At 39.4% G+C, this 25,208-nt stretch overlaps 2 protein-coding genes across 3 annotated transcripts in view; both read right to left on the bottom strand.

The window, feature by feature from the left end:
- Nucleotides 1-4,121: 4,121 nt before the first annotated feature.
- LOC143716406 (uncharacterized) lies at nt 4,122-13,555 on the bottom strand. Its single transcript, XM_077208945.1, has 9 exons — nt 13,402-13,555; nt 12,912-12,980; nt 12,662-12,722; nt 10,279-10,386; nt 9,880-10,143; nt 6,746-6,859; nt 6,622-6,653; nt 6,385-6,544; nt 4,122-5,353 (listed from the first exon to the last, which is right to left on the bottom strand). Exons 1-9 carry the CDS (start codon nt 13,417-13,419, stop codon nt 5,106-5,108), a joined length of 1,074 nt encoding a protein of 357 aa, XP_077065060.1. The 5' UTR covers nt 13,420-13,555; the 3' UTR covers nt 4,122-5,105.
- Nucleotides 13,556-14,093: 538 nt separating this feature from the next.
- Nucleotides 14,094-25,208, bottom strand: part of iffo1b (intermediate filament family orphan 1b) — a 30,512-nt gene continuing 19,397 nt past the window's right edge. The window contains exons 7-10 of one of the 2 annotated variants that reach the window (XR_013195984.1): nt 20,837-20,926; nt 20,543-20,676; nt 15,931-19,133; nt 15,464-15,792 (exon numbers count right to left, since the gene is read on the bottom strand). Coding sequence is in view for 1 of the 2 variants with exons in the window: in XM_077208930.1 (XP_077065045.1) it covers nt 19,049-19,133; nt 20,543-20,676; nt 20,837-20,926 (309 nt within the window). In the remaining variant the exon portion in view is untranslated. Of the gene's footprint in view, nt 19,134-20,542; nt 20,677-20,836; nt 20,927-25,208 lie in introns of both variants that reach the window. The other variant, XM_077208930.1, reaches the window with a different exon arrangement.

Here is a 25,208-nt window from a genome sequence, read left to right as displayed (position 1 = left end):
AAAAGGAGGAGGAAAAAGGCCGCTGATGCGTCTACGGATTGAGTACTTACTTTAGAACAAATCTGCTGCTGCCATTTACTCAAGAGAAGAGTGACAGGTGAAGAGGTGGCTCATCTGAAGGTTCTGTGAGAATGACAGTCTACCCTGAGAAACACTGAGAGACAGTCAAATATTTTACTTCTCACTGCACAAAGACACTCAACATTCGACAGAGCTAATCTTTAGGTTTTCTTCACTGCACACTTGTTTGTATTTATAATTGGGTAGTTAATGAACAAAATCCATGTGGACTTTAGGTTAAAATGTATATAAATGTACAAGGGAAGTCTATATGTTATAGGTACCTGCTCAACATTTCTTTTCACAATTTTAATCGCTTTAAAAGTAATAGGCTTGATTGACTTCATGCAGCTCTGCGCAGACCGATCGGTGGCTGACGTGACCAGTGTTATACTTTCCGTGTCCATGAGTGCGCGAGGGTCCGCGTGACGTAAAAATCGTCATCGGAGGGTGTGCGCGAAGGCTCCTTGCGGACGTCCGCGTGCCTCCCATTTTTTGTGACCGTGCAGACAAGTACGTGCGGTCACTATAGGTTAAAACCGCGAAAGCCCTGGAAAAAGCCAATCTAGCCGATCTACTGCGCAACGCATTCACCGAGCGGACCTCAGCAGACAGTATAAATACAAATTGTCCTCAGCTGTCAATGTACGTGTCCAAACTGGAATATAACCGAGCCTTAAAGCATTGCAAATTGTGTCCGACTTGATACAGCGTCGACTCCACGTGACTGTGACGTATGACATCAAAGTACCGCGAGAGCAGCTGCAGGATTCGAGTAACCCCAGAGTGCAGTCTGGATGATTGGGGCGGGGCAACACATTAAGGCGGGTGACACATTTTACTGGTTTACAATACAGCAATCTTATTGGCATAGACGCTTGAGGCATAGCATGCGCAAGCGCATTCCTTTAAGTATGAGTTTATGAATTATCTACTACGCTGTTTGGCCGTAGGCCTACTACAGAAATATTAAGTGATAACCATAGCGATTACAGTAACGATTAATTTAATAATATTTTGATGAATTTACACGAAATCAAGTTAGATGAAGTTACTGTCAAAATGTATTTGTTAAGTGCTCATTTCACATCGTTTCAAAGCAGCTTTACAAAAAGTCATATTATAAGCTTTAATACTGAGCAGTTTTAGGGCTGGGTGATATCACGAAATTTGGTGATATAAATGATATTTATTGATATTTAGCCTAGCTACATTATAGAATTTAAAATCAGCTGCTTGCGTTCGGGTTTGTCTTATGTCTTACTTTAAAGGGATAGTTCACCCAAAAATGAAAATTCTGTCAGTATTTACTCACCCTCATGTTGTTCAAACCTCGTAAGACCTTCATCCATCTTCGGAACACGAATTAAGATATTTTTGATTAAATCTGAGAGCTGGATCACTCCTCCATAGGCTTCTTCAGGGATTGAAACTTGCCAGCCCCGAAAAATCATTAAAGACATCGTTAAAATAGTCCAAGTGACTACAGTGGCTCAATCTTAAGTTTATCAAGCGACGAGAATACTTTTTGTGCGCAAAAACAAACAAAAATAACGACTTTATTTCAACTATTCATTTCCTTCTCTGTGGGCCTCTAGTCAGTTCACGTAGTGTGATTGCGTAGAGCTACGTCACACTTAGGCTCACTATTGGCCGACGCTGGTCATGTGGGTGATGCGTGTGACGTACAACAACAGAAGCTTACGCTGTTACACTAGTGAACTGACTCGAGGCCCACAGAGAAGGAAATGAATAGTTGAAATAAAGTCGTCATTTTTGTTTGTTTTTGCACACAAAAAGTATTCTTGTCGTTTGATAAACTTAAGATTGAGCCACTGTAGTCACTTGGATTATTTTAACGATGTCTTGAATAACTTTTCGGGGCCTGCAAGTTCAATCTCTGAAGAAGCCTATGGACTAGTATGGAGGAGTGATCCAGCTCTCAGATTTCATCAAAAATATCTTAATTCGCGTTCCGAAGATGAACGAAGGTCTTACGGGGCTGGAACAACATGAGGGTGAGTAAATACTGACAGAATTTTCATTTTTGAGTGAACTTTAATACAGTGAATTGTCATAATTTGCATAATATCCCGTATTTGTTTGTTCTGATCTACCGATCTTGATGGAAATTTGAAGAAGCCAAGTGAATGACAGCTCTATTAGCCTGAAGTACACTGAGGTGCCGTCACCAAGCGTTCGTTTTTAAACAATAACTTCATCTATTCTGTCTTTAGTACAATAAAACATTAGCCAATATATCTCTCTACTAAAATTACCATGGTAAACCATAAGATACGATTAAAGTTAGCATTTAATATTTATTTAATGCGACCAAATCATTCACAAAATCTTACATAAAGGAATGCGCATGCTCAGACCTGAATCGTCTATACCAATGAGATTGATGTATTTTAAACCAATTAAAGGGTAACTAAACCCCTGCTCAGAGCCTGACTCCACCCACTGGCAATATTTGAAAGATGCTGGGAAAGTGGGCGGAGCCAAGCGGAGGGGGGGCGTGCACCTGAGACGCATCTCTCTGTAGGCAAGGGCGTGGTTAGCTGGTACCCTCTGACGTCAGAGGGTACCACAACTTCTAATAGGAAAATTCAACTGCAGTAGCCGCCGTTCAGCCTGAAGAGGGCAGCACTCAGACGTTTTTACACCATATATTGTAGAATTAAAACACTTTAAACCCAAATATCAAAAAATTTAGTCAAATCAATGAACAGCATTTATGAAGCTCCATTCTTACAGATAATTAACTTAAAAAAAGTTGTTTTTGTGTTTAGTTACCCTTTAAATTGGGGTTGGGCGACACGTGTCGCCCCATCGTCCACACTGCACTCTGGGGGACTACCAGGATTCAGCCAGCGCAGCTTCTCAAGAGCGGCTTCTCCAGAGTCATATAGAGATATCTCTAGACCAGGGATGTCCAAACTCAGTCCTGGAGGGCCACTGTCCTGCAGAGTTTAGCTCCAACCCCAATTAAACACACCTGGACCACCAGCTAATCATGGTCTTATAGGCTAGAAACTTCCAGGCAGGTGTGTTGAGTCTGGCTAGAGCTAAACTCTGCAGGACAGTGGTCCTCCAGGACGCCCTCCAGGACACCCCTGCTCTAGACCTTATTCAGAGCAGCGCCATGACAGGTATGAAAGTGAGGCTCAGGCTGTGAGGGATAGACTAACCTGTTTCCAATGGCATCCGCTGTAAAAAGCTGTATAAAGTTCTTAGATTACTTACAATTTTCCACAGCTTCTATTGTCGGGAGTTTTTTGTCAACTGAATTTTTTTGGAAAGACATTTTTCCAATGTTTCATGAGCAGAACAATCCATAAACACATTAAATAGGGAACAACGCATTGAAGAGATGCATGTCTGTCCCTCACAGCCTCGCTTTCATTCCCATTAAAAATCAAAGATGGCGCTGCTATGAATCACGTGCTCTGATGTCGACACAGCTGTTTCACGATTGGCCGTGTTTATTCTCACACTTGTAGTTCCACAAATCTGTCTTATAACAGTAACATCTCCTTTCATGTATTCGTGATTTTATATTGTGTCATGTTTATCAAAATAAAACTGATTAAAAAAACGTAGACCTCACTAAATCGCTTTTTAAATAGTAGGCTGTAGGCTTATTTGGAACGTTATTCTTGTTTATACAGACGCTGTATTAAGCAGTACATAATTGAATTTAAAAAAGTTTGTATTTGACAAATATTGCGTTTATTTAAATTCAGCTGTGGTAGACTAAAGCTCTGGCTAAAGTATGGAAACCCAGCGCAAACGTCACTACGGGAAGCAGAAAGTGTCCGTCTTCACGTCTCAGTTTCAGCTCCTCCCCGCCTGCACGCGGCAACTCTCGCCGATGTCCAACACACACACCTAATGTCTCAAATAATGAGCTCATTAAAGCTGCCTGTATATAATATATAGCATGTCAAACCACGGGGCCCAGATGAATTTCATGTTGTCTATTCAATTGCATAAAAGAGAAAAGGGAATTATATTTTTGTAAGTCCATTTTGCAGTGAAATGAATTTAGTAGTGAATTTAATACCAAAAAATAAAAATTTATTGATTTCTATTGCACTTTACAATGAATATCAGGCATAAAAAAACGTGCATTACAGTGAATATACAACATAATACATGATGACACAATGTTCCTGTGCTGTGCTTACTGAGTTCCCAGCGAAGAAACAATGACATTTCCAGACCACCATCAAAATGTCAGGGCTTTTTTGACAGCACAATCCATCATGTCTGCCACACAAAAACCAAAGAAAAGAGGAAGAACACTGACAACATCAACCAGGGACTTAACATGATTGAACAATGATAAACCGGGCAAAAACACTGTTTTCCTGATATTAACAATTGTAACAGAATTAAAAACGGTTATAAATAAAAATGTTTACTATTTAATAACATTATATGCCAAGATTCAAAATGCCCCATAAGTCACTGATTAAATACAGTATTCATTCCCTTTAGATAGATCCAATATAGATAGAACCAATCGATCGATCTAAAGGAAATTATGGGGCACACTGCAGTTACAATAACTTCAATAAACTTTACTTAAAATAAATATCTCAACATACAGTATATGTGAATCTTCTGAGAGTTTTGAAGCTGCTCTTTGTCTTCAAACACTTTGAAAAGAGGCACTGAGATTCCGCTTCATCCCTGAAGGTCATTCAACCATCATAAGACCTGCAGTGAACTGAAAGCCTGTGGTATCGACTCTTCCCAAAATCAACATTAGGATCCCACTGCTGTTCTGATGGTTTAGAATCAGTGGTTACGCATAAAGGAATATTTCAAAGCTGGCATGAACTGTCAGGCTCATACGCAACACGTTTGTAATCCACACCGTCACTCAGGTCTTCCCCTAACGCAGCTTCTCTCTATGAAATCCCCTACCTGGGTTAGAGTTTTAAAACTGGGTACTCATAAAGCATCAGTTAAAACAAACCACACAGCAGTCGAACAGTACGGAAGAAGAACGGACACAAATTTCCCATGATCCCTCACAGCACCTCTTCTTTAGATATGTGGCACTCTTTCCCTTGCTCCTGAGATGGGAAGAAGATAAAGTCGTTCTCTCTGCTCCGTTCCTCCTCAGATAGATGGACGGGAGGAGACTGAGGGTAGGACACGTTGCTGTTATCTAGCGATTCTTCTTGGAGTTCATGTGCTTTTTTCTCTCCTCCATCCCATCCAAACTGATTGAGCAAACTAACAAAAACTGTCTGGGGACCGTAGATGTGGAGAGGGCCTGCGAGAAACAGAATTTTCAATTTTTATACTATTTGTACATGTTTGCTTGCTTTTTTTCCCTCATTAAAATTTGTGTGGGTCAATGACAAATAAGTGTCCAAGAAAAGGAAAAAAATAGTTTAAAAGTATATATATTCATTCATATAATTCATATAAAAATATTTGTATTCATATCGGTTTCATGTTATTTTGAAAAACATTGCATCAAAAAAAATGTAATGACTGTAAAACTGTAATGTGGTGAAACCGTCAAGTCAAAAGTATGTTATGCATTGAATACACAGGAGTGTACTCACACACATGTTGGGTTTTCATGTTTTATGGGGACATTCCATAGACATGATGATTTTTATACTGTGCAAACTGTATATTCTATCCCCTAACCTTAAACCTACCCATAACAGATTTAAATTATTCTATATGCTTTTATATTTATAAGCTGTTTTCCTCATGGGAACCAAAAAAGTCCTAAGATTATACATATAATGGTATAATAATTGATATAAACCATTACATTTTGGGTAGTTGCACCACATGACATTTTACAACCTACACTAATCTTGCTTTTTCATAATATGTTCAAATTATCTGATATTTTAAGCAACTTTTTAAACATTTCTATGATATCATTCCCTTTTTTGTTTTTTTGTACTGCATGTTTATGCATATTGGTTTGACCACGTGACAGGATGTCAAAGACAAATCAAATATTTTTCAAATATTATTAAGCAGTGAAGCAGTTTTGTTAACAAATGATAATAAAATATTATGCCAAACTACTTGATAAGGTTTTCTTTTCAAGATTTTCATTCTTTTAATGTCTTTTAATGCAGTTTTAAAGTGAGAATACCATTTTTTATGTTATGATACACATTATTTTTAGTTCAGGCCCCTTACTTCATGCCATAAAGTTGTAATTTTAGGTCATACGTTTTAACAAATTAATAGATCTGGGAAAAAAAAGCATAATGTGTTTGACCCTTTTAATAAAAGACGAATAAAATCACAAAAAGCATCCTTTTATAGTACCTAAATTGCCAGCTGGTGGCACAACGTGCTCTGAGCTGACTGGCTGATGAAAAGAGCAGTCTGTGCTGTGATTGGTGGGTTTGTTGCCACGTGACAGCATCTCCTGTGGGTGGGGCAGCTCATCTGGTTGGCTGGGAGAAGGTTTGGTCTCACTGTCCACCTTAAGAAATTGAAGGACTGTAAGTCAGATAATGCATGTTAAAATACTGCGAAAATGTGCACTCACTCGTCACGTACCTCTATATTACCCAGAGAGCACTGCCTGACAACTAATGGAGGGGAGAAACAATGAGAGGTGAGACAGAGATTGACCCAAAAAGAAGAAGAAATATGTTTGTGATCATGTGTGTGTGTTACTCACAATGCTTAAAGCATTCCTTCTCTTTCTTTCTGCAGTGCCGGAAGAAGAGTGTAAGGATGATGACAGTTAACACGACCAAAATGAACCCAAAAATCCACACCAAATTATAATCAACTGCAAAATAAGCACAAGGAAGTGAATTAGCATAACTATTTATGTTGAGATGAATAGCTGAACAGGTGAGATGAAAAACGTCCTATATGGGAAAGAGCTCTTAAATGGTGCTATCATTAGATCTAAAAATAGGCATAGACCAGTGTCCACGATTAAATATCCAAAAATCTACTCACTAGTCCGCTTTTACAGCCTTGTTGTGTTTATACTTGCACTCTTGCAAACTATTTCCAACTGGCAGATTTATAGTATTTATATTTAAATTCGTATCAAAACTGTCGAAGCCAAACAATACCATGAAGAAACCAAAAGAATTTTCTCTAAAATAATGCAAACATTCTCAAAAAAGGTGTGGGCGGATTCATCCACTGTAACACAAAAACAGCACATTAGATCCTAAGGTGTTTTTTAAATAAGGATTGAAAGAGTTGCCAGAAGTTTAGTGGTGGTGACGGTGAAGTCATGTGACCGTGGTGTAATTGTTTACTTTATATCCTAGCTTCAATATTTGACTTCTGGGCATTGAATTTAGGCTTCCAAATTCGTAAAAGTTATGTTAATTTGTGAAGATTACCATGATAAACAAAGTTCGTAAGAATCATAACCTTTTGTTGGTCACAGAGCTTATTTTCTGCAATAATCTAAAAGGCAAAGCAAAAATCCTGCTAGCTTTTTGTGATGTGAACCAGGGGGATGCTAACTTCTGGGTTGGCCTACAAAAACAGGTCATCCTTAAAGATTCAAGCCCACCTCCTGCTCCCCCTAGTGGCAGACCCGTAATCACTTATTAACAAGTATGATTGGGCTAAAACAAAACTGGAAAAGCGGGTTTTGATAGGCTAATAATAGGATAATATGATTATAATTAGCTGAGTGATTAGAATGCACTGTATGGCTCTGAGTCTGTATACACTTGGTATTAAGATGCTTTTTGGTCGATCGGATCACAAGTGGACGACACTAATGTCCATCTCCGTATGTTTTTCCGTTGTCTCTGGTCGCATTCATATGTAAATGGCAACATCCCCATTGGCCCAGTCCGCAATCCAATCTTGATGCAAACATACGACTCTTCCTTACTTCCTTTTTTTAAAATAAATTTAAAATACTCCAATTGTGTAAATACATCATGTAGAACATTAGCCTGGTTAAAACCAGACCATTCTCAGTTGTAACTGAGTTAGGGTCTGGCAAAGCTTCATCTTGACAAATGATGACAAATCATTTCCAAAGGGGCGTCACCAACGGACGTAGCTCAAATGCCTCTGGGCACAATTGGATAGACCTAAAACCAATCAGAGCGATGAAGGAGATGACGTATGCAGGGTGACGTTATAGAACAACGTTTGAATACGAGCAGACACTACTTGCTCTACATTTATTTAATATTAACAGCAAGACAACTGGAAGTGAATGTGCTTTCCATTAAATAAATCACACACAGTAAACAAAAACTTAACAAAAAAAAAACATTGCAATGAACTTTGGAATTTAGACGCGCAAACTGGGTGCCGGTGTGGTGAGACGTACATGCTCGGGCAGATTAGGCTTGAATTCGTTCATCCTCGGATGCTGCGCCGCGCTCGCTGTTACAAAAAACCTGTGCACACAGGCAACCGAAATGGGGTCTTGCCGGTCTTGCGCACCGAACGCGTCATTTTTGCGCACCTTTGCGCTCGTGCGGACGCGTCAAGTATAAACAAGGCTTTACTCCGTGTCAGCGCGCGCTCTGATCGGTAAAGGGGCACAGACCTCTCCCGAATCATCTCCAGCAGTAGCAACCTCCGATCACACCACTAACTCCGCCTCCGTTTCCCTCGTAAGCGGATATTAGTATTTAAACATTCTCTATGATAAATGTTTGTGTAAAATATTTTAATAACATGGTTTTGGCGGTTATAGAGTTATAATGACGGTGTTCAACTATAACCGTCACACATAGTTCCACGGCGGCATCCATCTTTGTAAATGTACAAAATCTGCTTCACCGTCGCTGTGCTGTCGTCATCATGATGCGCCCCAACGTTTCTGATTGGTGCCGCGATTTCGACGGATTGGAAATGGACTTCAATGAGCTCTTTGTCAGACTAACTTTCAGAGCAAATCTAAATTTGCCGGAAGTTGTCTGGGTTTTCCCAGGCTAGTAGAACATGGGTTTGAAAGCTTTTTTGTCAGCTGTCCCTTTTAGAATATTTATTTAAAGAACCCACTGAGATTAAAGAGTCTTGATTTTGTTTTTGGCTCTACTAGAATAGGTTTTCATGCTTAAATGTTCAAAAAACACATTATTTTCCAATTATTGCAGCACCTCTCTTCCCAGTCTGTCAGTAACGCTCTGTTTAGATTATGTCTCTATGAAGCCCCTCCTTCCGAAAAGTGCAATGTGCTCTGATTGGTCAACTGCTTCGAGTGTGTTTTGGAAATGTCACACCCCTCACCATAACCATGAGTTTCAACCGGTTTCAACGCACTACTAAAGCAACTCAACCAGGCCTCGCCCCCTTTTTTGCATATATGCCTTGTGGGAATTATTTAAATGAAGTATATTGTGACGTGTACTTTCTGGGAAAAAGTTCAAGACTATAATCCAGGCATTTCAGCGAGTTCATAAACAGTGCTTACTGATATAAAGAATAATATAGATATAGAGATGCTTTGACACTATGTAAAAAAGGTCCACTTAAATATTACAATAATTTAATATTAATGATTCTCTGATATCGATAATAATAGTATAGTAATTATTATTATTATTATTATTCTAAGTAGTACTATAATTGTTTTTATTTTGGTTATCATAATAATGAAAAAGCATCAGACTATACAGTTATTTAAATTAAATGCAGCCTTTAATTTGTTTATCACACTAAGCGATTATCGTGCAGCCCCATTTATTTATTTTCATTTTACATTCAATATAATAAATTTTTTAGCTTTTCATCATCTCACGAACCCCCTGCAGTTCCCTCACAAACCCCAGTTTGGGAAACCCTGATGTAGAAGAAAACAGCCATGCTTACCCAGCAAGCTCTGTGCACTTGTGGACGAAGTGCTGGACGAAGGGGTGGATGAAGTGGTGGACAAAGTGGTGGATGAAGTGGTGGATGAAGTGGTGGATGAGGGGACGTCAGAGGAGGTAAAGAACAGGCTAGGCGTGGTGACGGGAACACACTCACGACATCGGCGTGTGTATTCGTTTTCCGTGGCACATACATAACCCTTCTGACAGCGACACTCTACATCAGATGTCATCGTACACTCCTTCACCACCTCCATAAAGAAATCTAACACATACACACACACACACACACACAAATGTGTTTACAAAATGAAGCATTTTTTGCCATACTTCCTGTTTCTATTCTCACTTCATCTTGTTTATACTATCATGGGTATATTAGGTGAAATGATCTTCATACCAGCATTGCAGCTCTGGAAGCAGCGGTGGCAACTGGATTCTCTGTTCATCCCAATGGTGAAGAAACCAGAGGAGCATGGACGACATTCACAATTTGACTGGTAATATCCTGAGGGATGATGGATGGGCAGCAAGACAGAAAGGAAAAATAGGATGTGGAAATGAGGAAGACAAAAAAAACAAGAAGGGGATTAAGTTCAAATTCATTAAAATTAACAAGAAAGATGTTTTTCATTTTTAAATAAACAATTAGTTTGAAGTAATTACATGATGCTGATTAGTTAACCGTAGCCTATTTACTAATGTGTATCATAATTTCCACTAAAAAAATAAAATAATACATAATACCAATTACGATATTTTGTTTTGTGTACAAAAAAGGGCTTTAGAAGGCAATACTAGTTTGTTTTGTTTTCATATCATTGAACATAAGCCTGTTACTGGCCTATACCGTTCACAGCAATACATTTTACAGTCAGTCGAGTTTGTCATCTGAGGAAAAAAAGAGGCTATTAAATTGTTGGTCTAATGCAAGTACCTATGAGTCAGACGGACGTCTTTGGCCGTTAAACCACATTTCGCTGTTGACAATTATTTATACCATGGTCTGTCTGAATACTCGATTCTGTTTAATGCACAGGAAGTTCCAAGTTAGTTTAATCACTGTCCTATATTAATGCGATGTTTCCATTGAAGCGCACACACCCTTACGTCACTCAGAGATCGGCGCACAGAAAGGGAGGGGCTTATGAATTGGAAATGTAGCGACGCAACTGACGCTGGTAGGTCACGTGACAGTAACAACAGGGCAGATGTAGTACGTCCAGATTTAATTCACACTGTCCATATTCATACTATATATTGAAAATACTTTTTTACGGGTTGCAAAATAAACTCAAATTCAAACTCAAGACAGAATGCGATTTCGCACACAGCGATTGCCTTGTAGCGCAAATAGTTTTAGTTTTACTATTTACTGCACTGTTATTCTTGTTTGAGTTTCTTTGCGTTTTCTTTTGCAAAAATAACGTGCTAATTCCCCTAAGAAACTTTGCATTCGCTTCCAAACATTTGCGTTCTCCTGCAAAGCTGTCGTTCCTCCCATCTCATCATTCACAAAAGTTTTGCAAGAGAACACAATGTTTCTTAAGGGGAACGCAGAAGTTTTACAAGAGAATACAAAAGCATTAAAATATCATTTTGAAGTGAAAAAAAGCCCACCATGTTGGCAGGGGCTATTTAAATGAACTCCGCCCACCGATGATTGACCCAGATAAATAACTACAAAAGAAACCCGATCTGATAACAGAATCGGGGGTTTGGAGAGTAAGGTGGGTAGTGTTAACCAATTTGTGAACTCCTTTTTCTACCTTTTCCCATCGAACATCAGCTCGCAGAGGTGTCTATCTCAAATAAAAATTAAGAAAATATTAATAAAGTGGAAATAAAGTGCCCAACGAGATTTTAATAGTGGGAATAAAGTGTTTAATAGGCAAAATCAGGGGTAGGTGTAGGGGACGGCTTGAGGGCAGGATCAATTAATGTCCTAATATGGGGGCATCCATTTATGAATTTAATAAATATAATCATATACACTAAGTATGTTTTTATTATTGCAAATAGTTTACTACAATACACTGAGGTGCAAGTAGTACCTGCCACTATTTGCACTGGTATAAATAGCATCTAACAACTCTTAGTGCAAATAGCATCTAACTAATATTTACTATTTTCTCTTTTGGGGGTCTTTAAAAAAGGTATTTACACATAACTTTCAGATTGCACGCACACATAACTGCCAAACATGAATGCACGGAATAGATGAAAGTAAAATGACTATCATAACATAATTTAAAGACGTAATAACTCAATTTGTCTTTGACTGTGCACAGACTCAAGGGCACACACTGAATTCCTTTAAGGCGGATGTGGGTGCTGTTCACACACAGACACACTCACACATAGTACGTGCACACACACTTACATGCACATACTTGCTGACTGATGTCTCTTAAGGGGAGAGATGAGAAATAGCATCAAAAACAGGACGTTACACAGAAGCTTAAACAGGCAGTGGCATTCTAATGAAGGAAGTGGTTGACGCTTCTGTGTCAGAACGTACCATTTCCCATCACGAGAGAAAAAGAAAGAAAGAGAGAGAGAGAAAGAAGATAGAAAGATGAAAAAACTTAATAAATAACCACTGATTTCTTAAGCAATTTCTGGCTCAGACCACATTTGTAATACTGGGAAGTGTGGTGAAAGAAAAGTACTACGCTCACGCTCTCCACACAAACAGGGATCGAATTCAGAGAAAGTGATGCTACATGCCAGACATAAAAGGCTCTGAGAAATATAACGCCCAAACATGCACTCTCTCTCACCTGCTGGACACAAAGAAGAGCAATCATCTGACAGGGCTCTGGGTCTTCTCACTTTACCGTCCTGCTCAAAGCAAACAACAATTAGTAACGGATGCGTCCAATAAAGTAACGCTGTATCTTTAAAGTGCACATTAGCCTTCGGTTCTGAAACAGTTCTGTGCTAATTCAGCGTGCATTATGCTAAAAGTCTTTACAACATGTTATCATATCATTAATATATCATACACATCATAATACATATCATAGTTACCATTGGGAGGCCATTTATCAGGTGACCTGTCAGCATTACCATGGCTACAGATAACACTGTCACAAGCATCTGTAAATAATAAAATGATATCAGACAAGAACTGATCCACGCACACAATATATCACACACCCTAGCCTACATCAGTCACTCGCTGCAGAGAATATACAATCAAACTTTCAAAGAAAGAAGTGTGATGTGAAGTTTCACATCAATTTTCACATGTTCATGGTCAATAAAATAATTTGATAGCCTATATTTTGCATCAGCTGAGTTTGCACAAAAAAAAAAGGAAGTAGATTTGTGAATCTGATGCAAACAGCAAATAAGTATGTGACTGGCTTCTTGTTTAGTTTAATTTTACTAAATCGTTTTAGATTTCAGGCAGCATCTTATAACAAAGACCTGAATTTTAGAAAAAACGCGGCAAGTGAAAAACACAAGACAGCATAACAATAACTGCAGTATAAGTAGGCTAAATGATAGTCAGTACCTCACAATTAGAATCCATAATGTCATCAAATGCTTTCAAACTCAATTTCTGTGTCCTCTGCCAGTCTTTGTTCGATTCTGCTCATCACATCTCATTGTTTCCTCACCTGCTATGTCTTTCCTGTCATTCTCCTCCCTCTCTTTCTCACACTGCCCTTCACCTGCTTACTGTTTTGGAGCGAGAGAGAGAGAGAGAGAGAGAGAGAGAGAGAGAGAGAGAGAGAGAGAGAGAGAGAGAGAGAGAGAGAGTCACGGTCTCGCTGATGTTTCATTATTACTGGTTTGATTAAGGCAATACTGTAAGCGTATTTCTAATTAAAGTAGTTTTGGAATGCATCATAAAAATATACGCATAAGAACACATTCACCCGTTTGCACAGAGCTGCACACAAAATGAAAATAACTTCTTACTTATTTTCTATATTTTATGTTGAACAAACTCAATTTTAGTGGTACCTACCAAGACCTAAAGCAACCTTCATAAAGCAGTTTAAAGACAAAAGATCAGACTGAACCATTTGAACTTTTATCTTAAATGTCTTTTTAAGTTACTCCGTTTGGCCTTTTTTCCTGTATTACCTTATTAAGCAACCGAGAGCGTAACAGACTGACAGATAAACCGACACTTAAGAGGAAAAAATTACATATAGTCTTAAAAATAAAATGCACGCACAAAAACTCCACTCCTCGCAGTGTGTTCAGCAGTAACCTTTATTCTGAAATCTTTTTAAAGCTCCAGTCTTTCTTTACACTTGCAGTGAAGCGAGCAATTCATGTTCTGCTTTGGGTTACATGTACACATTTATATATACATATAGTCCTGTTACTGTTTAAATCTAAATACACACGTGACATTGCTAAAGTCGGGGTACGTTTCCACCCCTTAGACATTCAGATGGGTCACTGGACAGCATCTGATAGCCACAACCACAGTGACACATGTGTAAATTTAAAGAGAACCCATAAAAGATAAAGTTTTATTAATTCCTGCGAGATGTTCCAGAATGACACGGAGATGCTATGAATGACTGAGATCATTCAGGCGTTCGTCTAGACTCTTAATGAGTCCCAAGCGATCATTTCAAATGTTGTAATTCTCTTTTCAAGGTTCAGGACTTGCTTGCATAGCCAGCGTTTGAGCATTACACGACTCTCCTTTAGTCTCTTCTAGGTTACAGTATCATTGCATTCATACATTTATTGCAAATAAACATTCTTTCTAAGCACTTTTCTCTTTTTTTTTCAAAATCTGTTATTATTTTGGTGAAGATATTGTTTGGTATTTTGTGAATTTACTCATTGTTTGTAGCCACTGCTAATCTGAAGAATCTTTAAGAAAAATTCAGTCAGTTCCAATGAGTCATTTTCCTGACTGTACACTATTGTCATTTTCATACAAGACTAGATTTGTGGTTATTGAATTGTTAACAGAATTCTCGTAAAAAGACTTTTGCTTTAAGGTTATAGCAACAAACAAGAAGTAAATTGCTGAATAAAACAACCACTTACTTGTTGCAGAAACCTGGAGTGCTCACTCCGTACAGTACATATACACATGCATACATAGTCTTACACACGTAGTTCAGCTCAGTGCTGCAAAACAATGACAAATAAACTCAATTAAAAGATTTTCTGTGGACAAACAACAGCTCAGTTGTTTGCAATGGCAGCAGAAATGTCACAAACAATGTTTAGTTCACAAACAAAACCTTTTTCTTAAAATCAAATGTGTTGGTACCCATAGAACATCTTTGAAATAATGTGAAATAACTGAAATATTCAGTAAAATCAAATGAATCTGCAAATCCCCGACAGAACTTCACAGTGGTCAGAGGGAAAAACCTAAGGCAGACACACAGTGTTGTTCATCAGTCAGTATGCAAAAAGGTCAAAAGAATAACATATTATTCAAATGAATACATTTAAATCATAGAAAGTGATATGTACTGTGAAATGTGTTTATTAAAGCTTTCACTCTTTGTTTTTCTAAAGCGGAAATTTACATGCTGGATTTACAGCACCATGTTTTCAAAAGCAATGAGGTTTTCATTTTCACCGTTTCAAGTATCTTTTCTGAATGTTTTATTTCACATTTGGCACTCAAAAGAGTTTACACTCAGACTACAGATATGAATGAACCAACATAATGTCGGTTTGTCCGTTTCTTTGTACTGTATCAGTCCTTGTGGGCGTTTGGTTAGAATTAGAAAGTGCTCTCCCAAAAGGAGAGATGATTATTACAAACCACGTGAGGTTCTTGAGAACTTAAGCCAAGAATCAGATTACACATTAATTTGCATGATATATTGCTCAAGAAAATCACTGAATGATTATTCTCCAGTAGACCCATCTAACCCAGGGGTGTCCAAAGTCGGTCCTGGAGGGCAATGTCCTGCAGAGTTTAGCTCCAACTTGCTTCAACACCCCTGCCTGGAAGTTTCTAGTATGCCTGGTTCAGGCATTCAAATTTCTATTGGCGGGTTCAGGTGTGTTTAATTGGGGTTGGAGCTGAACTCTGCAGGACAGTGGCCTTCCAGGAACAGGATTTGACCCCCTTGCAATAGATCAACAAATCTTAAAGGTGCTGTATGCAATTTTGTGACTGTACTAAAGCATACAAATACCTATATTTGTTTGCAGACATTTAGGGAACATGCTAAGTTCACATACTTGCTTTTCTGAAAAAAATCAGCTAATTATTTTACTTTGAAATGTGCGTTCTCGTATGTGGGATCTCGCCTGATGCCAATTTACCCAATTGTATTTCGACACTCCGGGTTCTTATGAAGTATGAAATAACAGCTATTAGTAAAACATAAAATGAATTATAGAATCAGATTAATACACTCATAGTAATGATAGATAAAAACCGACCCCACAACCCCAAACCTTACCCTAAACCCACCCTTCCATAAAATTTAAATTTACTTTAATTTTATTTACTTTTAGTTTTATTTAAAAATCTTTAAAAACGGAGGAAAAAATCAGGATGACTTACGACATCTGGTGATATGTTATACGATCTGTATGCCTTATCACTAGGTGGTGATAGTGAAGCTTAAAAGAAAGGAAAGTCAAGCAGAAGAAGAGCAGTACTAGTGATGACATCAGCGAATCCAGAGGGACGGGCTCTGATGACATTGATTATAGGGGAGTAACATGAGGTAGGGGGTGTAATTTGAAGGGGCATGAATCGTAGTACAGCGGGACGCAGTCGGACACACTTGGAGATAACTCTCCAATATTTTGAATTTGACTGCAGTACCCATTTCAGCTGCTAGCTGTCGATATTACATACTGCACCTTTAATTTGTAAAGGTGTGATATGAAGTTGCAATTCAGAAAAAAATTGGCAATTGTGTGAACAAAATCGCAAAGTTTTTGTCGCAAAACAAGAAGTCGCAATTTTGAACTACAAAGTCACAATTATGAGAATCAGTGTTGTTAAATAAAAGTCGCAATTACTAGAAACAAAGTCACATTTGTATAACGTTAAAATGAGTGTTGGGTAAATTACTCTAAAAAAGTAATTAATCACTAGCTACTAATTATATCTCCACCAGTGTAATTAGATTACTGAACTTAATTACTCCCTCTAAAGTATTGCATTACTTATTACTTTCTAAATCCCATATCAACCTCGACCAGTTGAACGATACTGATCTGACTTTATATCACGCAATTCTGACTTTATAACACATAATTGCGAGTTTATTCTGACTTTATATCACGCAATTCTGACTTTATAACACATAATTGCGAGTTTATATCTCACAATTCTGACATATTTTCTCAGAATTGTAAGATATAAACTCGCAATTGCGAGTTTTAAAGTCCAATTCAATGGGGAAAAAAAAGACTTACTTTTTTCCTCTCCGAATAGTTTATATCTCACAATTCTGACTTTATAACACGCAATTGCGACTTTATATCACGCAATTCTGAATTTATAACACGCAATTGCGACTTTATAACTCACAATTCTGACTTTATAAAATGCAATCGCGACTTTATAACTCACAATTCTGACTTTATAACACGCAATTGCGACTTTATATCACGCATTTCTGACTTTATATCTCACAATTCTGACTTTATAACACGCATTGCGACTTTATAGCACGCAATTCTGACTTTATATCGCGCAATTCTGAGGAATAAAGTCAGAATTGTGAGATAAAAAGTCGCAATTACCTTTTTTTATTTTTCATTCTGTGGTGGAAACAAGCTTCCATAGGTTTCCATAAGATCTCTGTGTAAAAAAAATAGCTTGTTAAACATTTGATGGGGTCTTTAAGATCATTCATCAATGAGTTTAACCATCAGGTTCACTGGTAGACTATTAACAAGATAGGATGCTCTAACTTAAACTATCTATTAACTATAACCACAAGCATGAAAATAACTCTTCAGGGTCTCGCTCTAAAGGACTTCTCTCATATCACCTTATCCTACAGATCACTTTCCCACCCATTTCTACGTCTGCAGTTCTGAACAGAACACAGCCAGTCTGGACGACAAGTCTATTAACAATGAAAACAACAGGTCAGACAAATGGACAGACCTTTGCATCAACCTCAGCCATCAGAGGCACCAGCAAGATCTGAAGGACACGAAACAGAAAAATGCCAAACTACACTAGAAGGATTTTACTATCCAAAATAGAAATACTAGATACTTTTATGGACTGAGCAGGTCCCATGTCTATAGCAGCGATACATATACAGCATTTTAATGAAATTCTATTTTCGGATCTATCTCCACCGGCAGAGAAAAAGGCTCAATATCATTTATCTTAAAGACGAAAAATGAGGGGAAAAGTGAAAAGGAAATAAAACAGCGGTTGACATGCGTAACGCTCTGACATGTACTCCGAAGCCATAACATCCTCAATCTCACTCGTCTGACCTCACCCATCACTCATGTTTTCCACCCGCAAGGGAGGAAGTAAAAGAGTTCATTATTCTAAGCCGAGACTCCAAAGCAGCCTGGCATCAGCACAATACCGTTAGCATGAAATGTCATATATTTCATGTGAATTTGAGCACAGAGATGGGGGACGTGCAGGCTACAGTTACCTCCACCCTTCACTAGCATAAACAGCCCAGTATTTACAACAGCTCAGACAGGAAGCACAACACACCCACTGACCCACGGCTTACATCGGCACGTAACGGTACATGCGGCAACAATAAGTGAGCAAATGTCCCCTCAGAGTCTCTAGGAAATGGAAACTTTGTGAAAACATTGTCAGTGATTCTCTGCCAGACATACGAAATCAAAAGTGATTGTATTCACTGATGAAAATACGATGACTCAGACTTTTGGGGATGAGATCGGAAAACATGATTGAAACTCGCCGGTTAAGGGGCTCGCTGAAATCAGATAAGAGCAAACAATTTTGTGAGGACTCTCATCTTTGAAATGATGTAGGTGTGAAAACAGTACCAAAGGGGAAATGTCAGTACATGTTCTCTTTTGGGCAGTCAGCACACACAATGTAATTCCATTTACCACCACTAGAGGCAGTGACTGGATAGTCTGCGAAAACATGAGCAGGGCTGATGTTGGTACTGATGATTGGTGTTGTGAAGAGATGAGGGGTGCTTTTTCTTCGTCTTGCAAACACATTCTTCAGATTGTTGTCATTATCTTCCTGCTTCCTCAGTTTTATCCCTCTCTGTTTCTCCGTTCGCATCTGCACCTCCTCCAGGTATAGAAGAAGTGGATTTGCTGTAAGGTGGTAAAAAGAATAAATCAACAAAATACACTTTCTTGTGATTTGGGAAATAGTAAAATACTAAAAAACTTTCAGTAGCTGTTTAGTTTCAGCATCTGAGCAGAAAAAAAGAGTGATGAAGAGACAGTATTATTTTGCAGTATATTTCAGAATACTTAAAGGGATAGTTCACCCAAAAATGAAAATTAGACCATGATTTACTCATCCTGAAGCCTTCCTAGGTATATATATGACATTCTTCTTTCAGATCGAATACAATCAGAGTTATATTAAAAATTGTCCTGGCTCTTCCAAGCTTAATAATGAGAGTGAATGGCTGTTTGACTTTGGAAGTCCATTAAAGCGCATCTACTCATGATTAAAGTGCTTGACATGGATCTCCAGGGGTTAATAAAGTAATTCTGAAGGGAAGCAATGCGTTCGTGTAAGATAAATATCTATAATTAAAACTTTATCGACTAAAATAACTAGCTTCCGGCAGACGGCCGTACGGATTTGATTTACGCCAAAAGAGTAACACTTGAACTTGACACACAATGGATATTTATGGATATTTTTCTTACACAAACGCATATATACACATAATTTTCATCTTTTGGTGAACTATCCCTTTAAAAGGATCACCCAAAAATTACAATTCTGTCATCATTTATTCACCCTCATGTCATTCCAAAACTGTATTTAGTTATTTCTTCATTGGAACATAGAAGATATTTTGAAAAATGTTGGTAACCAAACAATTTTGGTGACCTTTGACTTCTATAGTCTTCCATATGGAGATTTCTCAAACATATCTTCTTTCATGTTCCAGAGAAGACAAAGTAATTCAGCTTTGGAATAACATGAGGGTGAGTAAATGATAACAGAATTGCCATTTTAGGGTGAATTGTGATCTATGTCTATCTATGTGGCTGACCTTGTGAATATGCACATGAATATAAATCCATGGTTTACAGCAGTGTAATTTTAATATCATAGTGAGTTACTATTACAGTTTTTATTAACAGTTTGAATTTTTTTTTGCTTTTAATTTTAGATCAAGTTTTAGTAATTTGGTTGTGTGTTTTTATCACTTGTATTCGTTTTTTCAAATATGTCTATAAAGTTTTTATTCATTTTATTTTGGTTTTAGTTATTTTAGTATTTCAAGTAAAATGAAATGAAAATGAGGAATGTTTCCTTGGCAATTAGCTAAAATTAAATAAGTTTAAGTATTTTTTATATTTTATTTTATTTAAGTTAACATTTTTTATGGTTTTAGTTTGAGTTAACAATAACCCTGTTAAATGTACAGTGTGAAATCAAAATCAAATCAAAATCTTAGTACCAGGATACAGTATTGAACAGTGTCAAGTGCCAAAAAAAGCGTCAAAGGCCCATATGTTTGTGGATATATGCATACTTTTCATTTCCGCTCTGAGTGATGAGTCTCCTGCAGGTTTCCATCTGCACATCCAGTCCTCTCTTCATACTGCACATCTCCATGTACTCGTGAAGATGGCGGTTCATGTCTGACTTTGCTGTGGCAAGTTCCAACTACAGAGAAACAGATCTCATCAGACCAGGCTGATGGGTTTCCATACTTACATTTATATGTACATTTATTTACTTAGCACTTTCATCCAACATACCTAACAAGAAAATGGCAATAATCTGATAAAGCATGACATTTAAGTAAACTATCCAAACTTCTCACCTCAATCTGGTCTATAGTCTCCTGATATTCCTTCTCCCTAGACTGAAAAAGACATTCAGTGTCCTTAATCACCTTTTCCAAACTCTCCTCCTGTCCAGGCAGAAAGAGAGAGAGAGAAATCCCACAGGCACATTATCTCACTGCAGAAGCACAAGCACTCACCAGCAGATGAGATTTAATCTAACCAGCAGGGAAAATAAAATACTAGATTAATGACCCTGTTGATGGAAACCCCGTTGACTTTGAGCTTTCCATGAAATGCGACACACTTCCAGCCCACATCGCATTAACTAATGTCAGTAATGTTTAGTATCGAACCACCCCCCAGCAAACTGGACTGAGTACTCTGACCTAAATATGACCAGTGTGTGTGTGTGTGTTTGCATGTGTCCTATGAGTGAACCCCATGACTGGATGTCCACTAGAATCCTATTCTCCTTTGGATACTGAGCAGGTGTGTGAACCTAAGCGTCATTCTGTGTCACATTTCTGTGTCAGATTCCTCCTGGATTCTATTAAAGATGCCCTCCCTTTGAGATGAACCAATACTCAACAGTTTACCACAAACATTACATGAATTCATGAAACAGAATGTGAGACGGATAGAGAAACAGACTGGAGGAGAGTGCCTACAGAATGAACATAATGGAGAAAGAGGTAGAGTTACCAAATGACAGAGGAAATATGATATGATATGAATTATGATATAAAGCAGAGAGCATAATGGTGGCTAATGCTGAGAAGAAAAAGGAAAGCTAAACGGAAGTTATGGTAACACTTTATTTCGATAGTCCACTTTAGACTTTCTACTAACTATAAGTAACTTTGCAACTACATGTCAACTAAAGGCGCTTTTCCACTGCATGGTATGGTACAGCACGGTTTGGTGCTTTTCCACTGCATGGTATGGTACAGCACGGTTTGGTGCTTTTCCACTGCATGGTATGGTACAGCACGGTTTGGTGCTTTTCCACTGCATGGTATGGTACAGCACAATTTGGTGCTTTTCCACTGCATGGTACTGTATGGTACGGTCAGATTTTTGGATTATAATCAAAAGTCTTGAAGGTCCTTTCTATAAATTATGCCTCTCATGTGATTTTGACAGCACATTTTTTAAATATTAAATATTATTAATTTTATTGTACCTACAGTACTTACAATTGTATGTTTTATAACACTTCACTCACTCTTTTGTCAGTTTTGATTTATTGTTATGAAGAAGGTAAAAAACAACTTTATGAACCAGTCAAAATGTAACGAAGGCTTTGCAAAGAGGTTGTTACTGAAAGATGGGATAGTGACGATTACATTGGACCTGCCAACAAATGTTGAATCATAACAGAGGTCATTTACATAGAACTGTTATAGTTACGGCAGCAAAAACAGCCCGTTTAATCTTAAAGAAGGCAAAACAAATTTGTCACATTTTTGTGTCTAACATTATAAGTGAGTCAAAAAGATTGAAAAAGAATGTGATATTGTAATGATGGCACAGATACTGAGGAATCCATTTGCAGCTTTAATGAGAATGGTCAAACAGGCAGGGTAATCGACAGCAGACAGTAGCAGCGAAGGTAACACAGAGAAGGTCGGGGTCACAGGCAACAGTCAAGGCAGGCAGAAGTATACAAATCCAAAGGGCAATCCGGGTCGAGACAGGCAGAGAACTGTCAGAGGTCGGGGTACACAATCCAAGATCAGAACACAGAATGGTAAACTCAGAAATAAACGCTTGTTATTGAAAGACAGGGCAATACAATACTTCGCAGAGAAGTGGTGTGTGGAAGTGGCTTTTATGTGTGTGTAAATGACATGCAGGTGTGTGTGCAATCAGTGTGGTGCAGGTATGTCGCGTAATCAGTCCCAGGTAAGCGGCATGATGGGAAGTGAAGTTCCTAAGGATGGTTAATATTCCGGAGAGGGATCCCTCCGGTGGCGGAGCGGGAGCGAAGCGGAAGCCTGTTCCGTTACAGAGCCCTCCCCCTGCGAGCGGCTCCTGACGCGAGGAGGCAAATGACGCCGGGGTCTTCCACGAGGTCGAGGGGCCGGTTTTTCCGGGTGCGTCCGGTGAAACTCCTCAGTTAGAGTGGGGTCAAGGATATCTCCAGAATTAACCCAGGATCGCTCCTCCGGACCGAACCCCTCCCAATCAGCCAGATACTGAAGGACCTTGCCCCGGCGCCTGGAGTCCAGCAACTTGTGCACGCGGTACGCCTCCTCGCCGTCAACCAGGAAAGGTAGGGGATTTTGAGGCGTGGCTCCCGTCTCCGGCTCTCCTCTCGGACCACCGGCAGGTTTCAGAAGTGACACATGGAAGGTGGGAGAGATGCGATAATTAGTGGGAAGATCTAATCGAAATGATACTGGTGAAATCTGTCTTACAATTTGAAATGGACCAACATACCTGGGACTGAGTTTGCGGCATGGAAGGCGGAGTCTTAGATCTCTGGTGGATAGCCAAACCCACTGACCGATGTTGTACTCAGGACCTGGACGGCGGTGGCGGTTAGCCTGCTGCTCCTGTCGTCTGACTGCGTGGAGCAGGTGGGTGTGAGCCTGATCCCAAACCTCCTCGCTCTTGTGTAGCCACTCCGTAACAGATGGTAGTTCAGTAGGTTCACCCGACCAGGGAAACAGTGGGGGTTGGAAGCCGAGGATACACTTGAAGGGAGTAATTCCCGTGGCGGGTTTGACCAGTGAATTCTGGGCGTATTCAGCCCAAAACAAGTATCTACTCCAATCTGCCTGTTGTTTCTGACAGTAGGAACGGAGAAAGCGAATGACGTCCTGATTCAGCCGTTCAGTTTGCCCATTGGATTGGGGATGGTAACCAGAGGTGAGACTGATGTTAATATGGAGGTGTTTGAAGAATGCGGTCCAAACCCTGGAGGTGAACTGAGGTCCTCGGTCTGAAACTATGTCTTCGGGCAGACCATAAAAACGGAATACTTGATTACAGAGGAGTTCGGCTGTTTCGAGTGCGGTAGGCAGTTTGGGAAGGGGTATGAGACGACAGGCCTTGGAAAATCGGTCAACAATGGTGAGTATGGTGGTGTGTCCTTGGGAGTTGGGCAGATCAGTGATAAAGTCAATAGTGATGTGGGACCAGGGACGTTGTGGCGTAGGCAGTGGTGTTAAGAGACCCGCAGGCAATTGTCTGAGTGATTTGGATGTGCTACAGTTGGTACAGCCCTGAACGTATTTGGTGGTGTCAGTCAACAACGTAGGCCACCAGAAGCGATTTTGGAGTAAGTGGATGGTAGCAGTGATCCCTGGGTGACCAGAACTTGGTGTGGAGTGAACTTGCTCGAGGAGTCGGAGACGAAGAGGGTCTGGAACGAAGAGGAGACCAGTTGGGCATTCAAATGGTGGTCTTACTTGAAGGTTGGCTTGTTGGATCTCCGTGATAATGTCCCATTGTACGGGAGCTACCAGCAGGTTAGCATGAATGACATTCTCGTGACTGGGATTTTGAGCTGTTTCTTCCGTTTGACGTGAGAGAGCGTCGGCTTTGGTATTCTTGGTACCAGGTCGATAAGTCACCGTGAACTGGAATCTGGTGAAGAATAGAGCCCACCTAGCTTGCCGAGGATTCAGACGTTTGGCAGAGCGGAGATATTCCAGGTTCTTGTGGTCCGTGAGAATTGTGAAGGGTTGACTCGCTCCCTCCAGCCAGTGACGCCACTCCTCTAGTGCTAGCTTCATGGCTAGTAGTTCGCGATTGCCCACGTCGTAGTTACGTTCGGCCGAGGTAAGTTTTCTGGAGAAGAAAGCACAGGGGTACATCTTGGCTGGGTTGCCCTGTCGTTGAGATAGTATTGCGCCTACCCCTGTGTTGGAAGCGTCTACCTCCACAATGAAGGGTTGTTCTGGATCTGGATGACGGAGGATGGGTGCGGATGTGAAACGAGTCTTTAGTTCTTGGAATGCCTGATGGGCTCCGGTGGACCAGTTCAGACGAGCAGAGTGACGTTTAGTCATGGCGGTTAATGGACCTGCGATGATGCTGAAGTTTCTTATAAACCTCCTGCAGAAGTTGGCGAAGCCCAAGAATCGCTGAAGTTCCTTGATAGTTTGAGGTAACGGCCAGTACAGAACCCCCCTGACCTTCTTCTCGTCCATGGCTACCCCCTCCTGGCTGATGATGTATCCCAAGAATGATGTGCTGGTCTGATGGAACTCGCATTTCTCAGCCTTGGCGAAAAGTTGGTGCTGAATTAGACGTTCCAGAACCAGCCTGACGTGTTGAATGTGTTCCTCCATGGAGTTCGAGTAGATTAAGATGTCATCGATATATACAATCAACCACTTATCCAACATGTCCCGGAAGACGTCATTCATGAAAGCCTGGAACACTGAAGGACTGTTA

The sequence above is a fragment of the Siphateles boraxobius genome, unplaced genomic scaffold (assembly GCF_051911475.1).
Source record: "Siphateles boraxobius isolate OS27281-9 unplaced genomic scaffold, OSU_SipBor_1 12, whole genome shotgun sequence".
Lineage (NCBI taxonomy): Eukaryota > Metazoa > Chordata > Actinopteri > Cypriniformes > Leuciscidae > Siphateles > Siphateles boraxobius.
This window is presented reverse-complemented; position numbering and strand designations above follow the sequence as displayed.

Excerpts from the sequence above, each read along its gene's own strand:
- LOC143716406 (XM_077208945.1), bottom strand. Across the intron at positions 10,387-12,661 it reads CTCTTCTTTGTGTCCAGCAG|GATATTACCAGTCAAATTGT; the intron begins GTGAGAGAGAGT and ends ATCATCCCTCAG. Across the intron at positions 6,654-6,745 it reads GAAGGAATGCTTTAAGCATT|TTGTCAGGCAGTGCTCTCTG; the intron begins GTGAGTAACACA and ends CCCCTCCATTAG.